General features: G+C 38.6%; 1 protein-coding gene across 1 annotated transcript in view; it reads left to right on the forward strand.

Annotated features, from left to right (window-relative positions):
- Positions 1-18,587, forward strand: part of BAG5 (BAG cochaperone 5) — a 54,896-nt gene extending 36,309 nt beyond the window's left edge. The window contains exon 2 of the mRNA XM_069207277.1: positions 793-18,587. Within this exon, the coding sequence (XP_069063378.1) occupies positions 793-2,182 (1,390 nt within the window). The 3' untranslated portion in view covers positions 2,183-18,587. The remainder of the gene's footprint in view (positions 1-792) is intronic.
- The last annotated feature ends 204 nt before the right edge of the window (positions 18,588-18,791 follow it).

An 18,791-nucleotide genomic window follows, 5' to 3' on the forward strand; every position in this document is an offset into this window, starting at 1 on the left:
TCATGTGTCCCTAGTCTTTAGGGCATATGTGATAACCTTAAACAGTGCTCAAGCTGCCCTCTTAACTGGCTTAATTCGGCCTATGATTGCAGCCCACAGTTACCAACCTGAATTAGTCCTGTACAGACCAGAGATAGAAGGCTGATGTGTCCTGACTGGGCTGCGCAGTTCTGCACACAGCACCAGCCCGGACATGAGCAGTATTAAACGGAACTACTAGAGCATTTTATGTGAGTAGGGAATAAGTGCTGTTTTACTGCCTGCCTTCAATAACAATATCTGGCAACATTTAACTAGAAAATGGGATAGATCAAAATTTATATTGTTATGGTGTTCTCATAGGAGGGTGGTAGTGGGGTACACAGGTGTGCATTTGCTTCTCAGAATAGGAAGATGTGAAAGTTAAATTTATAACTGAACCATCTAAAAATGAGATCGTGATAACTTGTTGTTGTGGCCTCAGGATAAAGCCTTGAAGTAAAGGACCACAGTACACTATTCTCTCCTTTCGTATGTCCAGGGTTTCTCCTAACATCATTGGTGTGTCATTTTATCAAATCAGTCCATTATATATAGCGATTAGATGCCAAATTTGGGCACTCACCAGGTAAGTCACATGTTTGAAGTCTCCTGTGATTAATACAAACACTAGGTCTCTTCCTCTCCACCTGGTGGCTTGTTACGTCTATCTAGTAGTCATCATAGCTACATCATTTAATTATTGTTTTAAGTATATTTTGAGATTACAGTTGCAGGTTTATGTAACAATATCTGTGTTTATTTTTTCTTTAGACAGACTGATAATAGTGGATGTAAGAAGACTATGGATATGGGTAACCAACATCCTTCCGTCATTAGACTTCAAGAAATCCAAAGGCAGGTTAAAGACATTGGACAACAGGTGTGTTCTTTCAGTGGCCTCCCAGGAGATGTTGATTATAGGAACATGGAGCGATCTTTGACAAAGTATTTGTTTGAAATAGACTCTATTGAAACTGAAGGTAAGGCAGATGTTCAGCACGCCAGAAAGAGGGCCGCACAAGAGGTCGAACAGCTTCTCAAAGAATTAGAACAAAATGCTAATCACCCATCCAGGCTTGCAATCAATAAGATATTTAAAGAAGCACAACAGCTTGTTGAACGTGAAACCACCCCTCTCAACGGTGGCACATGTTCAGTATCCGATGAGTTTGAAGAAGGTATTCAGGATATTGTATCAAGAATTGTTCAGGTGAAAACAGGGGGTAAAAACTTTCTGAGGAAGGCAAGGTATCGCACTTTAGTCAGAGTCCTTGCTATCCAGGAGATTATAGAAAGTTGCATGAAGAAGCAGATGTTGGCTCTTCCACTTTACAATGATGCACATCCTTCAGTTTCAAAAATTAATTCCATAATGAAGGATGTTAATCGTGCCAGAGGTAGCCTGATTTCCCTTCTGGCTGGAGTTCATGACAGTGAAACGTACAAGCATTTGTCTTGCGTGCTAATTGGCTTGCTTGCAGATTTGGACTCTTTAGATGTCAGTGGGCACACTGAAGTGAGGAATTACAGAAAAGAAGTGGTGGAAGAAATCAACAGCTTGTTGAAACATTTGGATTTAGAGGTGGAAGGTGAGAGAACAAGTGCATATGACCTGACTCGGAATGAATCAATTCTGAAAATTGAGGAGATTCGGAACAAAATGAAACAAATTAAAGCAGAGCTTCTTAAAAATCCCGGCTCACTTTCTGATTTCCACTCTGCACCCAAAATAGAGTTACAGGGGCTAATTGCACAGTTGGACGAGGTGAGTCCAGGAAAGAATCCATGTATCCGTGAAGCGAGGAGAAGAGCAGTAGTGGAAGTACAAGCTATCATCACATATATCGACTTAAAGGAAGCACTAGAGAAGAGGCAAACCTACGTGGAGGAGGTCCCTACTGAGCATCCATCCCATAAAGCAGTCTGGGTCGTCCTTGGACACCTGTCTGTGCTGCAGGCTGAAGTACTCCTGTTTGATGGAAACCGTGCAGACAAGGACTATATCAGGCTTGAAGAATTCGTAACCAAGCAGCTTCTGGTTCTCGATGCTGTGGATTCCCAGGGAGATGAGCTGTCCAAGCAAGCTAGAAAACAGGCTGTCAAGTTTGCAAACTCCATTCTAAGTTATCTCGATATGAAAACAGATGAGTGGGAATACTGAAAGTAGCTGCCATGCTATTGTGTTTTCTGGTGTTGTGCACTTTATGTAGAGCTTTTGTGTTTTGACGTTGCTTTGAGTAAACGCACAGGGAAGGAAAATGGTTTACGGACTTCCCATAATTAAATTATACTAACTAATTTAGCACTTGACCATTGTCTGGCCTTCTGAAGGGTCCGAAGGAGTAGGTGAAAACAAAGAAAGCAATTAAATGTAAGAGATGCTGACCACAACAGACTTCATAGGCCTCACGCAGAAAAAACAAAAACATTCACTGTACAGTTTAAAAGCGTGTGATTGTATAGTTGTTTTACCCCATAAATCCTACAGCTTTAAAGTTACCACACATGAATGCAGTCAACAAAGGGTATTTCTTTAAAGAGGAAATTGATTACTAGCAATAGAGTATTTTTCATTGCCTATTTGATACTATGTTGATGAAGAGCGCTAAGCAGTTTCTGAGCAAATGATCTTTTCAGTTACCAATGTTTCCTATTGAGACACATTTGTTTTTCAGCAAGGACACTTTCGATGTATCCATACTCCTACTTTTATGTTTTTTACATCTGTTAAGGATTCTCACAGGCGCTCCAACACAACTACGTGGGACCATGGAAGTGCATACTGTGTGACTGTTTTTTCATGAATGCCATATCAGTTGCATTAAAGGCAATCTCAGATGTAGGTATTTGTTCTTCATTTCTTTTTATGTGTTGTCATTAGAAATAGCAGAGCTACAGTAATGTATTCTTTAGTTTGGTCTCGACAACATGGCAAACGCTTATGTAAAGGTTTTAAATTAGGAAGTGCTCTGCGATGTTAAATTGTCAGAAATATGAGGTATGTTACATGATAAACCAAAGACTTGTCAGAACGTGTTGAACAAAAATGAGGTGTGAAGCTCTAAATTGGCCAATGGCAAAGCCAATTAACAGACTCCCACCAGCAGAAGATGGGAGTCACATGTGAGTTTTTGCTTCTTTGCTATTACAAGGGAATATGATGTGCATATCTGTTTGAATACAGAAAACACTGCATAATTATTTTAATTTATTTATGTTTAAATTAGACCTCTTTCATGTGATGATCCTATAGGAATCATTCTCTGGATGATGTTCCCCAAATGTTTGTTTACTGTCCACATTGATTAGAGCTTACTTGTTTTTTTGTATTGCCATAACCACGACTCATTTTCCACTTGGTCTTATATTTACTCAGTGTCTAATAGTTGTAACTGAGGTTATGTAGGTTTCAAAATGTATCCTTCATTGACTGAATTACAAACTTCAAGTTCTTGTTGCAGTATTGGATAGTTTGTGGTTGCTTTCACAAGTCTGATGCACCTTTTAGGTTTGTTTTCTTAGTGAACTCTATCACTGGAAGCAAAACCGAACTTAACCTGCTTCCTGCAGATTTGTTAAATTCATGTACTTTGAGGTAAAAGAAGCAATTTGAAAACAAAACCTAATTGGCAGCAGCACATAGGTCCAAAAGTGTCATTAAAAAACAAAACAAAAAAACACCACAACCCAAACAAATGACAATTAGCATGTCCTCTCCATTTTCAAACTAACACTTGGGGACCTCTTAAAGATTAAGGCCTTTTACTTCTCTAGCTAACTGATCTCCCCACATTAATTTCTTGAAATGTTCCCAATATTATAGCAGTGGGTGGGGTTTAGATCACCTATGATTTAAAGATCTACTGCACCACACCTTTTCTGTTTACTGTAGTGTTGTAATAAAAATGCAGTCTTCTATTTAAACAGTCAAGCTGATTTCAGGGGTGTGGAATTTATTAAAATATCTACTTGTCCAGGGGACAGGTTGCTTCTCAAATCTACTTGTCCTGTAAAAAGATCTACTTGTCCCTTTGGTGCCATGTAGTGTGGCGACAAATTATGGCAGCAATCTCATTATGTAAGAGCTCTGATAATAGCCTCTCTGATTATGCCAGGGCTACTACCATAATAGGGCTTGAATACTTGCAGTTTCAATCCCTACTGTAGCAATTTCCTTATTTTGCCACCTTTCTGCAGATCTGCATACTGGGGCTGGAGGAAGCAGTAAGCAATAGTTCCAGGGCTGGAATGCCTTTGAGTCTGCAAACCTACTAACCTGCATGTTTTAAAGATTTTCACCAGCTTCTCTCTAATATTTTCCCATAATAAGAAAGGTTGGACATTTACTCCTGACAATGGCAGAATTAGAACTTCTTCCAGGGTTGGGAAGAAAGTGGCCGGAGGGAAAATGAACTTGCAGATGCTCAATAGATTTTCACATGAGCAAATCTACACATGCGTATTTACCCATGCTAAAATACAGTTCACAAATATTTTATAGGGGTACATATACCATGGGTGCACTTTTGTGACTTTCTTTAAGAATTTGGGGCCACATGTAGGTAGGTTCAGATTTGCGACCCGCAAATTGCGAGTCGCAAATCCGAATGTAGGATGGTGTCCCTGACACCATCTGTGATTCGCAAGGGCTTCGCAAATGCCCACCTAGTGAATAATCATGAGGTGGGACGCAATTTGCGACCCCCTTGCGAATAGCGGCCCTCACAGGGATGGTGGCCTGCTGGAGACAGCAGACCACCATGTCTGTGACTGCTTCCTTAAAGGAAAACGAGATGCATTACAAAAACGAAAAATGAAACGTTTTTGTTTCATTTTTTCAGAGCAGGCAGTGGTCCGCAGGACCACTGCCTGCTCTGAAAAAATGTTTACAGTGACATTCACAATGGGGAAGGGGTCCCCTGGGGACCCCTTCCCTTTTGCGAAAGTATTAGCACCCATTTGAAATAGGTGCAAACTGCGATTGGTTTGCGCCCGCGTTCGCGGTCACAAAACAATCCTACATTGCACTGCGAGTCGCAATTAGGAAGGGAACACCCCTTCCTAATTGCGACTCGCAAACCCGTTTTGCGATTCGGTAACCATGTTACTGAATCGCAAAACTGGGTTTGTGCATCGCAATGTGCTTTTTGCACGTCGCAAACAGCGAAAGTCGCTGTTTGTGACATGCAAAAAGCTACCTACATGTGGGTCTTGGTCCCTAATTAGGTCGGGTGTTAACAAAGACATTTTGTTTAATAAAAACTTCTATTTCTCTCTCTTTTGGCTGGCTTTACTGTGAGTGATTGCATTCTGCTCTTCCACAAGGAGCATATTGGCACACAAAGTAGTTTTGTTCAGTGTCAGGAACTACAGTGGCAACCAGTGACGTAACGAAACTAGAGGGTGCCCCTTTGCAAAGAACATGGAGGAGCCCCCTCTCCAGACTCACTCAGGGCAGGTGCTGTGCTAAAGGGGCCCCCTGGAGGGCGGCTGCGGGGCCTTTGTTATGCCACTGGTGGCAACGTGTGCTTTTAGAGTTAAAAAAAATGTTGGGGTTTTTGTGGGCAGTGTTTGTTACAATGTTGAGGGCCTGGTAGCTCCCACAACAATAAAGTGTTACAAAAGCCATGTCAAAACAAGACACGCATTGATGAAACTAAAAGACTTATAAAAATATGTCAGATCAGTTGGCTTTGTCAGTGTTTGTTTATTTTCATGCTTCCCATATTCGTGTTGAAAATTGTTACACTGATTTTCCATTAGAAATATTTTTGGGAAATACTAGCATGCATCAACACATTTTACTAAATGACACTTCATTTGCATCTAATCAGAGAGCATTCTGGGAGCATTATACTTAGCCTCATAGCCTAAAGTTTTCAAACATGTGTATACACAGCTGTTTTTTTTTTGTATTGGAACCAACGTCAGTAGTGAAGTGTGACCTTAAAACATTTATTTACAGCACTCACCCTAATAATCAAGGCTTTCAAATAATGAACCATAAATATAAGTTCGAACAGCATTATCTTTTGGAAACACATTACCTCAACTGCAGACAGTTCCACTCTCTGTAAACAGGCAGCCTAAGGGTTTGTGCTGCAGAGGGTTTGGCCTACTTGTCCCAAGGACAAAGTAAACATAAAAACTTGTTGCCCTTGACCCCAAACAAGATGTCCCGGGCGTCGGGCGATAGGAATTCCACAGTGATTTACAAAGTACCAGGTTGGGAGCTGCATTGGAGACAATGGAGTGCTCAGGGCTTTTACTGGCTGGTAAAAGCCCAGACTGCCAACATTCCAATGTTTTGTTCACAGCATCAGCTGTAAACAAAGGTGCTGCGGAGCCCGAGGAGATGTCAGTTCCCTTGGAGCTCTGTGAGGACTTTGTTTTATTTATTAGACACTTCAGCCCTCTAGCAGTGGAATGTTCTAATGGCCTTTTCGTAGCTGGGCTATACCGCCAATTAAAGTCCTGCTGCCTTGTTAAAGACCCTTGCCTTCAACTTGCGCCTTCAACACTGGAGCGGGCCTTTAATGGCCGGTTTAGCCCGCTACGATGGGCTGTAAGGCTATATTAGAACATTTAAATGTTGAGAGCTCCATTGGAGACAATGGAGTCGTTACAAGTTTATAATGGCTGGTATAAGCCCGCAGCGCCATCATGCCAATTTTTTTCTTCATTTTTCTCCCTTTTTTTAATTTAGAACATTCTACCCTTAGTAGGTAGAATGTTCTAATGTCCTTATAGCCCTTCTGCCTCTGGATAGACTGGTTGTTAAGTGCAGTTCAAGGCCTTTAATGACAGATATAGCCTTCAGCAGCGGGCTACAAGGCTATATTGTCTACAGTTTCAAGACCCTCTATTTTTCCTATTGTATCCTACATCTGGAAATCCTGAAAAGAGTGTTCACTTTCTTTGCCACCTTTTCATGCTCTTGTTCTGACTTCTGTCAGAATCTGGATGTTTTAGTCCAGCTATATATTCCATACGGTATATTGAGATCCTAAATACTGCACCATTATGTTGCATGCATTTTACAAGTTAACTGCTCTCTTCTCATAATACCTGTAATCAAGTTTTTTTTGCCTCATTGAGTCAGGGCATTTATAGTCATGAGAGAAACTAACCTATACGCCTAAAATTAATTATAAGGCAGTTTCTTTCTCAATTGGAGACTAGGTAGATGCAACAGAGCCCCCCCCCTCCCCCCCCAATTCTCTGACTAATTGGCAACCAACAGCTAAGCGCCATCAGCGCTCTATAAAGTTAAGGAAAGTAGGATCTTTTTCATTTGCTTGAGCATAGCATTTTTTCATATCACATAGCCATCCCTAGAAATTTACATATATGTATTTGAAAATATTTTCTAGAGTTACTTGTCTAGTCACAAGTGTGCATGATTTAATTCTTTGCCAGATTCCAAAGTCTCACTCGCCATCCTTACTTAACAGAAGTGCCAATATCTTTTCAACTGTAGGCTAGATTTTTACCTCCTGTAGGATCGTAGCGGCTGTAAGGGAGTACGCCTGGGGACAGCAGTTAATGACTGAGGCTCTGTCTCAACTGGATATTATGGGCCTCATTACGAACCTGGCGGTGGTCAGAGTGCCATTTTATGACTGCAGCAGTAGCGTCGTGGTCGGACCGCCAGATTTCGACTACACGACGGCCTGGCGGTGCAGATGGTCCTAATCTGTCAGGACAGCCATGCAAGCCATAAAAAGGCAGGGGGCCCCTCCTGGCCAACACCATCGCTTTGCAGACAGTGAACATTGCGAGGGGTGCTGGTGCACCCTACGCACTACAGCATTGCCGCCGGCTCTATTACGAGCCGGAGACCATGCTTTAGGGTGTTTCCTGCTGCGACAGCTGGCGGAAACTGAGGTTCCGCTCGCTGACCCAGGGGGAAGCCAGTAATGGACCTGGCGGGGAGTCTTCCACACTGGTGGCAACCTACCCGTCGCCACTTCGGCAGATGGGCTTTTCCATATGACAAAGTCATAATGAGGCCCAGTGTCTCCTGCAAATTCACTTTAGCTACAAACTGAGGATGAAAGTTACCTGGTCTGAGGTCTGATAAAAGTTGTGTCTGAAGAAGTCCCCAGTTATCTATGGGTACTTGCATTATAATTCCTTGGATTCAATATTGGGTAGCTACTGTTTTCCTGCAGGCTCAACCTCCAAAATTATAAATTAGTCGTAATAGGAGCTCTGAATTTTTAAAAGTGAAATGTATTTCAAACTTCAAGTCCTTTTTCATTTAAATGTCTGTACTGTTTTCAAATTGATACTGGGCCCAGAAAATGCATTTTAATTTATTTTCAGTTGGTAGAATGGCATGTTTTAGATTTTAATCCAAGTAGCAGTGAGTCCTCTGTTTATATTTTCCCTTTTCGTTCTACAGAAAGGATGATTTAAATGTTGCCATTATTTATAACCTTTTTATTTGTGCATAACAAAGTGAATACATGTTCATGTGTCTGGCTTTTCGTAACACATCTCTGTATACATGCTTAGTAAAACTCATTACGCAGCTGATTGCTTTAATAAGGATTCCAACACAATATGGGGTATATCTCCGGTGTCTTTACTATCGATAGATGAGCTGATCAAAGATTAAAAGTGAGATGAGATTGTTTGCCTTCTCTCTACTACTGTTAATTGCACACAATTGAGATGTGTATAGCTGGGGTAGGGCACATGAATCCTCTTTACCAAATGAATTTAATGCCCTTGTTTTTGGCAAATCTAATGACTGGGTAGCACTGTCAAAACATTACTGATTCTGGCATGGAGAACTGCTTGTGTTTATTGCAGGCACATATCCATCAATGTAAAGTCCTAGTTTTTACATTTTTCATTAGCAAGTGTATGCATTTTTGAGTCCCTTACGGTTTGCCTTCCCAGGATCTTGAATCAGAAGTGCTGCTAAAACTGTGATTTAGGATTATATTCATTAAAGAATCTACACTAAAGATGATGTTCTACTTTATTCACTAAAGACATCTGGTAGAGACATTCACATGTTCTACACACCTTCAGTATCTAGGAAACCCTTCTGTTGGGGATCTTGATTTCATTAGGTACCACTGAGTATGTTCCATCAGCGCACTGCTACTTAAGCACAGCCCTTTGGCAGTCTAAATAGTTTCCAGCTAACATTACTGATCTAGTGTAACTACCCTACTTACATTTGCTCTAATTTTCTTCATTTCTGTAATATGTGCATTCACGAGTCCCAGCTTTGACATTTTGCTTGAGATAAGTGGTACACTCTGCACCTAACCAAGTTAAATCAGTTATCTTTTTAATACTTTGCAGTTTATAGACCTAAAGCAGCACATGTATTTAAGAGGGCGATAGCAAGTGGCACCAGTGCCTCATTTCTTCCAGAGTTCAGGAGAGCTCTGTCTTGTCACTTAATGTAAATGTTGTGATAACAATGACAATACCAACAGGACTGACCTGAAGTGCATCAGCGTGACAGAGACTTGTGGTTCTGTCTAGAGTTGAATCAAGTCATATCCCTGTCTTTTTGAAACCAAAGTGCATTGCCGTTAGCATGAAACCAAACTGATGTAGTGTAACTAGCTACACCCAGATCATAACCATTGCTGCTTAGAAATAAATGATTAAAACATCTGTTCAGAAACGTCAAAATGCTGTGTCCCCTTTAATCAATGGAGGCCCTGTATTGCTCAAAACCTTCTATCTACTTATGTTTTTCTGCATACACCATAACAATACGCGTGGAAGACATGTCCCTTACCATAGTTTGTAAACTTTCCAGTTACTAGTACTACTATTACTAGTAATCTGATGATTTTTGAACAAACTTACTCACACCTTGACGAGGAGAACCTGGGTAGCCAAGTAACTATTCTTTAGAATGCCTCATATAATAAGTGACCATTTCTAATGACTCCTCATAATTGACCTTTGCAGACACCCCTGATCATACCTGTAGCATTTGTTACTTAGATAACATGACTCCCAGGCCTTGGCTGTGTTCCCTTAAATCTTCTGTTTGACCAATCCAATTGTAACTCTGAGTGCTCCCCTTTATGCTAGACAGCTATTTATAGAGGAATGCCCCAAATGGTTTGAATGCCCTGTGGTACACGCCGAACGTTTTCTGAATGCATGCGGTCTCAACACCGTTTATAAGACTTGCTCTCCTGGATGTTCTTTGGTGTATTCAGTTTCCCTTTGTTTTACTCTACTTTTTTTAATTTATTTTAATTATAGTTCAAGGACCTATCTAATCAACTCCACAATCAATAATTTTAAAGCTCATAAAAACATAAATACTTTGTTAGGAAGGCTAATATACCAGATAGGACATTCACCAGGGCAGCACGCCTCAAAATGTTCCGTAAATAGTCCTTAATCTCCTATTTCCCCCAAAAGCCATTTTAATTCAAACAACTTTGAAAAACTTTTACAAACTTTATATGTAACTGAAATAATCTGTAGAGTTTAGCTGTTTTATCCAGTGACTATTCAGTCAGTAATCTTCAGACATTTAAACTGCTACTTTTGTTGTGAAAGAAATACCTGCCATGACGTTCTAATAAGTATAATTCTATTTAGAGTTTCAGTTTTTAAATGCATGCACTATCACTGAAGTTCCCTACACTTGAGTGATCTCAAGTAAAATCCAGACTGTATTCAGGGTTATGAATTGATTTGTTTTGTCGTTTTACTTGATTTAATACTTAAGCAAGTTCATTCCTCACACATATAAAGCGCAATCTTTACAAGAGGATTTATTTAATGTTGTCTGCTACACCATAGTTTATTAAAGCGCTGTTAAGTATTTTCTTTGAGGGTTAAAATAACTTTTAAACTTCCTTTGTTCATTCATGGAAATGGTTTCCAGATCTCAATGATATGGGTATTTTCTTTTTTTAAATGTGTGTCTCCTTTAGTGATGCAGTTCTTAATAATAAGTAAAAGAACAAAGATGCACCCTTATTCGGCACCGACCTGCTTTGGACACTATTTATTTCAACTTGCCAATAGTTTTCATGTCTGCCAAGTTACTGTTCAGTCTTGAATGTGTTCCTGTTCTAATTTACTAATACTGCACAAGGTTTGTTGTGGGGGTTTCTAGAATTGAATTTTTGGAGAGGCACACATTGGACCCCAGACCATGCTGGTCGGGCCACCTACAAAGTTTATGTGTATGTAAGTTCTAGGCATGTTTCCATAAAATATTAAAATCTGACAGTATACATCTATGTAAATATACACATGTACATACAAAGTCAAATTTAAATATTTTTAGTAAATAACACCATGTTCCAATGAAAGGTACTTGGACAGATTAAAGTGTGTCAAGGTGCAGTATTTTTTTTTCTTTCTGTTGTACCAAAATGAAAATGCCTCCTGGATGGTTATGTTGCTAGTAGGATAAAAAAAAAAACAAGTTGATCAACAAAGTATTATTCATTGTTTATTTATAAATGTTGAGTATTTGTCCTCTTGATGTATCAGTATTTAGCATACACAAGAAGAAAAAAATAACATTGCAGCAGTAAACCTGCAAACAAAAAGACAATAGCATTTTATATTGTCATGCAAAACGTGTGTCATATCCCAATTATCCTATCTGTTGTATTGTGTATCAAAGTGAGTACTCTAAAAATTAGACCGGAATATAATTGGCAAGGCTGTACAGAATTTGTATACCAGTTCATAATTCAAGCAGAATGTACAGTCTTTTTCTAAAAAATGTTTTTTACAATTATTACACCTTTTGTTTGGCTGGATGAGAAATCTCACGGTGTCTGGCATAGCTTCTTTTCTTTCCTTTATTGCGGCTGTCGGGTTATCAGGTGATCGTTCAGTTTGTTTCTAGCACAACTCCAGTTGGTGGAGGCACGTCAAATGTGTGACGTCCTAGTCTGTAAGTGGTTATGGGATTTGTAGTCTATTATGCTGCCATTGTTCTCAGCCATGGTATTCATCTGCTGGTGTAGGCATCGCGATTAGGGGTTAGCATTAAGGTTTGGTCTAAACAGATATAACAGGCATGGTGTATACTGGTACTACAATTGATTCTTGCAGTTGATGGCTTGCCATAGAGTGCGTGCACTCCTAAATTATTGGGTGCTCATGGGATTTGTAGTTGTCAGTCAAAGTCAGTGTTATGTAGTATGGCATGATGCCTTCTGGAATGAGAGAGGGCAGAGAAACCATTACAAAAAAAAAAAAGGGGAGGGGTGGATGTCTCATGAGTGTATGGAGAATTCAAACAATAAAAAAAGATATGTAGCCAGCTTTATATATTCCAAATTTCAGAAATTTAGTTCAGTTGAGTTGACAATGGATCAAGTCGTAAAATCTGCTGGCCTCTTTTCTCATTAAAATGGTTTGGATATTGTCTCCTCTACGATCTTTTGTTGTTGCATCATTTGCAGTCCATTTCAAATAATTTTTGCTGTAGGAACTATTCATAAAATGTTGCCTGTGTAGCTGTCATGTTCTTACAACCAGTGGTTCATGTAGTGTGATTCGTTTTTGGATTTCTTGATTGGTTTTTCCAACATACAGTTCCCCACAAGTAGAAAGTATGCCATGGATGAATTTTTTTTTGTATTTGCAATTTGAGAAGACCGAAAGTGTCAATTTTTTTGTTGTTCTGTGTGAAGGTGCTACCTTCAGTTGATTAAGGGAATGAAGTATATTGTCATTATATTCTCCATATTTGTGGTGTCCTTTGGTTGTAGGTTCCAGTTATCCCTCGGTGTTTTTTTTTTTTTCTTTAGTCAGCTACCAGCTACTCCAGAGTAGTATATACACTCAGGGTTTCCCCGGTTGTAAACCACACACTTTTAAAAAAAAAAAAAAATTTTGTAAATAATATTGTGGGGTAGCCTTCTTCCGGTAATGTCTGAAATAGCAGGGTGGCATGATGTAAGCAATGGTCTCTGTATGCAGTTCTGACATATTCTCAAGAATTGCTCTTATGGGATATTGTTTCTCAGGGTAGTAAGTCTGATATCTTAAAACGCTGTTCTTGTCAGTTTTTATTTTTTTTTGGTAAAGTGATGTTGTCTGATTAGTGGTCTCTGTCTTTTACCCATATGCCCAAAATGTTCATCATTATGCTGCTTCTTGTCACAATAAAAAAATGTATATCTTTGGTCCATTAGTCCAGCCACTCAATGAAAGAGTTCTGATGTTCTTCAGTACCTAGCCACGTGCAGAAGATGTCTATATATCTCAGCCAGAGACTTGCGTTTTGGGCAAAAGTTATGTTCTCATAGATGAATTTTCCTTTGAATTCTACTGTAAATAAAATGGCTGCTTTTTTTTTAAGGGGGGGGGGGGACAACCCATTGCGACGTCTTTCACTTGTAGGAAGAAGTCATCCTTGACTAAGAGAATCCGTGACTAGGCAAAAGTTATTTTTGATTGCCAGCCTGGCTAAGGTTAGGATGAGTTCAGTTGGTACATGATAATGTCTTCTGATTCGTTTTTCTAGATATACTTTGTTTATCTCTAAAGTCTTCTCTGGAGGAACATTGGTATATATCGAGACCACATCTAATGTTACTAACAATTGGTTAGTGCCATTCAATGGTAGCCTTTTCACTTTTTTGATAGTCAATAGTGTCCCGGATGTATGACCTGACAGTTGAGATGAACGGGTATAGCATTGTGTCTCTATATTTGGAACTAGGTTCAAGGGATGATTCACAGCCTGATACTATTGGTCTTCCAGAGGGATTTAGAGATATTTGTGAGTTTTTGGTAAGAGGTGAACAAGTAGGGTGTAAGGGCGCTCTTCTCCCCTGCCACCCCCAAGAGTTGTTCCTATGAGCCAATCCATCCATCACCAAATCCTATTTGGTAACTTCAAACAATTAAGCAATGATCAACTAGAGAAATTCAAACATTAATTTCTTGTAGTAGTATTGATCATGTACTTGCCTCCGTCCTTCTTGTAGATAGTTGTCTCTGTCAAAAATGACTTATGCTGCTTACTGTTTGTTTTATTCTTCAATTGAGTTAATTATTTAATTGAGAGTGTGGTAGATTTGGTTGGTGAAATTAATTTGTTAATTCTAGTTGTTGAATTTCAGAAAGAATAGCTCTTTTAAAAATGAGAACTGTCGTCATCTGAAGTGTGGAAGGGTATAATGATGATTTAAAACTCTTTTTTTGTCTGATTTTACAAAATAGTATAAACAGCAAAGCCCTAGAACTATTGGGCCCCACTGATTTAATCAAACTATAGTATAGCCCTTCTGTCAAAACCTTGATCTGTTCATTGGATAATACAGAGTTGGAGTAGTTGACCATTACTGTTTTTAAGGGTTCTTTTGAATTTGGTGTCTAGTTCTCATTTCCCATGGCGGTTGTTTGTAATGTGTACTCTGTTTTTGTTGGCCTCCTCCTTAAAAGATTTCTAGATATATCTTCTGTTGAAATATAAAGTGGATAAGTCTTCACCTGTGTCCTGTTCTTTAGTGGATTTAGATGAGGAGGTCGTGGAGAAGGTGATAAACCCCTGTGTAGAGCGGGAATGGTGTTCTGGAACAGTTCTTGCTGATTCTCATTTAGAGTAAAAATTATTGTTTTTGCAAGTTTAGACTTTATCGTTTGATCTTATTAGCAACCTAATTAACCATCTGTGAGGTATCCTTCATTTTTTTTGTACAGTTGTCTTGGTTCACACATGTATTTTTCTTTGTTGCCTCCTGTTACGTTCAGCAGCTGCTGGGGTGGGCCCAGGACTGAGAGAACTAGGGCGCACTGGGCCCAGGACTGAGAGAACTAGGGCACACTGGGCCCAGGACTGAGAACTAGGACACTGGGCCCATCTGGGCTCACTCTAGATAACAGTAATGTTTTGGAATATTTATTATATGTTCCTAAGGAATGCCTGTTGTCCTATTCCACAACTTCCCCACCCCCCACCACCGCCACCTTGAGCTTCCTCTGGTTTATTGGAAAACTACAGTGAAATGAAAATATTGGATTTCTTTCTGTAGGATAGTATTTGACACAGTCTATAAACGGAAGCTAGCAGCCAATATAAGTGCTTTTAATCCCCAGACCACCCCCCTCCAAAAAAAGGTTTGGAGGTTTGATGTGACATAGGGTGGCTACATTAACTAGAGCGGGTGTCTCAAACCAGTTGATCGCTAGCTACCAGTAGCTGCTACACCCCTTCGGAGTAGATCGCAGTCTGGGGTTCATTTTTAAATAAGCACATAGTCACATTTTTCCTTTTAAAGTTAAGAGAAGACTGTTTTTATTTTACATTATTATCACCAGACTGCAGATAGCAGGGCCTGATAAGATGCAGTGCTGGCTGACTTAAGTCACAGAGGTGAAGAATTGAAGCACTAAGGTAACTCTTTAAAAAAAAAAAAAAAAAAAAATAATAATTCCTTGTCAACTCAGTATTGGAAGTGAGAACAAAATGATGTTTCTCAATGCTTTTCAATTAGAGAAAGTGAAAAGTTACCCTATTATTAAGTTAACTTTTCATTTTAATTTTCTCAAATTATTGTTCAAACTGTTGCATTTACAAACTGCAGCCCTCTTGCTTCCACTGGCCAGTAGAACATTGTGCAATATTTATAGCTGAAAAAATACAATAATGTTTTAAATAGGAGAAATTTAAAGTGCAGAAAATTGTTCCTCATTATTAACTTTTTTTCACTTTCAATTTCTCCTAATTAAAAACATGGTTGTTTGTTTGTGCTATACTTGTAACAGTGCCATATATAGAAAGGTATGCCCTGTGCCACAAGTACATATGACACGGGCACTCAGTTATCCTTGCACATGTACCCATCCATATGCACACATGTTCATATATCCCCAAATATCATGCTCTCAATGACACACATGGCAACCCTGTCATAGTGCCCCTAGTCAAAGTATTTTGTTCAAACCATACTATCTGGCTGTATGAATTAGGCTTAATGTCAAGGTTTGGCGTGTGGGAGTTTGGTAATAATGCACAAGTTGTTTAGCCTTCAGTAGCTCATGATGATTTTCACTGATCAGAAGTAGCTCTCGCTACAGAAAAGGTTGGAGACCCCTGCCCTACAGGGTATTTGAAGAGTAAAGGCTATATAATTATTGATGAACAGATGGGTTTATATCAACCCTTTCAGATGAAGGATGGTGAATAGTTTGCAAACTAGACAAAGAAAAATGGACAAAACGTTTTGTAGAAAATAATTGTGTTCAGCTGGAACAAGAGGGCTTCAAGATTGATTTAAATGCCATAAACCCTTGATCTTTACCAACAAAAAAATATGATATAGTAGTGTGAACTTGCACGTATGTGTCATAGTTTCAGTTTAGAAATGTGTATATGCACTTTCTTTGAAGATAAGTTTCCTTTTCCCTATGTTTGCAACCAAATTATTTACTTTTCCTGCAGCTACATAGCATAGCTCACATTTCAGACTCACAAGAAAGGAGGACCATTTATCAAAAGATGAGTGAGCAAGACAGAAAAACCTGGAGAAACGTAAGCAGAATTTCTGAATTTTAAAACATTTACCAGAATAGGACAGCCCTGGATTTACTATCCCCATAGTGGACTTTGGAAAAAGTAAATTATAACCAAGAGGTAGGCATGTAGAGACTGAATCAGGTAGTTGACTTAAAATATAATAACTAGTAAGGTGGCCCAGGATGGAGGTGGGCAAGAAGTTGAGTGTTTTTGGTCTTTGAGTGCAACATTCTTACTTTTTCAAAGTTTTCCTTTCTTTGAAATTAGAGTTCACCGTTCTAAAGCAGTTTTATTAATTTAATTTCGAGATTTTAATTTTTGAAATTTTTACTTTTGTAGAAAAGCACTTGGAAGTTGCTAGGTCCATTAAAAATCAAAACCTCCTCATGTCCTGGAGAATAGATACTGTAGTCACTTTGCATAAGGTTTAAACATCATCAAAAAGTAATAATGTAACTTTCCATTGTCAACTTGTAAAGCTTGTGGTCTTCTGATTCCTACCAGTGAACTTTTAAACATGGGGGTTCTTGCACCATTGTAAGACTACAGCTTTCCTGCATCTTTTATGTTGCTGAAATGGGTAGACCTCATTTTTGATGGCACAATTCATTTTGTGTGTTGATCAAAGTAATCCCAATTCTCCTTAACATATATAATTCTGAGGTGATAGGAACATTGTAAATACATGTGAACTGAGTGACCAATAATTGTTTGCTCCTCTTCTAAAGTTCACACTGTCTTTTTTATTATTATGCGCTCTCTCTCTGTCTCTCTCTCTCTATATATATATATATATATATATATATATATATATATATATATATATATATGCTTTCTTTATAAATGTAACCGAATGTATGGCAGTTTATAAATGTAAGGCAATTGTGGCAGACTCTGCTCACAGTATCTATGTTTACATGTTTACTATTGGTTATACCTTTCCATCCATTTTTATTCTATTTTACTTTTAACCCAATGTTAATGCGTATAGAGTGCTCCAGTGCCAAAGCCTCTTGACACTAACTAATAACCAATATCATGAGATAAACCGCAATTGATTAAAAAGCTGAATATGTCGTTAGGTTTGAGTCTGCTCTTTACAGTATCTTAATAGAACCAAATGGCATACTGGGAATGGCACTTGAATCAAAGTGCTTTTCCTCCGTCTGTCATAACTATGTTGTAAATATTTGGATAAAGGAATTCAATTGAAATATTGTAAGTGTGTCTGCTTACTACAGAATATACCTGAACCATCTATTAAAAATGCACTGCATGGCTGCTTGATTATTTGCTTTACCTCCTTGGTGGATCTTTCTTGGACACTATTTTTTGTTGCAGCCTACCATTGCATCTGTGTGAATTTTTATAATTCTCTAGCCATGCACACAGCCTTTGGTTGCTGAAATCAGAAAGTGGCTACTGGCATGGACAGCAGTGGGAGAAAGGGACACAAAAAGACGGAAGAGTTTGATAAATGGAAAGATGTTCGAAAGTCTCCATTGCTGGTTGTGTTAATTTGCGTTTACTGCTTTCTGCATGTGGCCATTTGTACTATTTTGACCAGAAGCCTTTCTGGTCGATTCAAAGAAAATGGAGAAAAGTGTTTCAGGATCTAGATATTTATATCTTGATTGAATGTAATTGTGCATTTTATATTTGGGATTTCTGAAGCATTGAGGATGTTGCAATATTAAGTTTGAGGATTATTACAGTACTGCTTTAACTTTATTTGTTTATTTTTTTTAAAGAGAATGTTGCTCTTTTTGAATCATGTCTAAAGCATGTCTAAAGCTCAGATTAACCAATTGTGTTAATAGGTGTTTGTTTTGTGCAACATTGATTCCATGTTTGGATTTCTGAAACATTTGCACTGTCCAGTTATACAACCATATCAAAATGTGTGTGTTTTTTGTATTTTTTTTTGTATGTTCTTCCTTTGCACCTAGGTTTCTCTCACTGCACTAGTTTGTCAGTTGTTGGCTGAATGTTATTTGAATTGTGCACTACAAAGATAATATTTTTACAATTTGTTGGTGAAATGGGTAATAAATATTGCCTCTGCATTGGACAATTTGTGGCTTAAGAAAATTATTGATATTGCATAATACTAACTCATTTTAGCAACATTAGTTTCATGTGCTTTAAATTTTTAATGATCATTCTTTTGAATCCTTTAGGGATTCTGTGGAATAAAGTAAGTATAGACGTTTTTGTGTTATTAATCTGTTGTTGGGTGAGAAATTTGCATTGATCACAGCACTCTACTGGTTGAGGT

Source organism: Pleurodeles waltl, chromosome 9, assembly GCF_031143425.1.
Source record: "Pleurodeles waltl isolate 20211129_DDA chromosome 9, aPleWal1.hap1.20221129, whole genome shotgun sequence".
NCBI lineage: Eukaryota > Metazoa > Chordata > Amphibia > Caudata > Salamandridae > Pleurodeles > Pleurodeles waltl.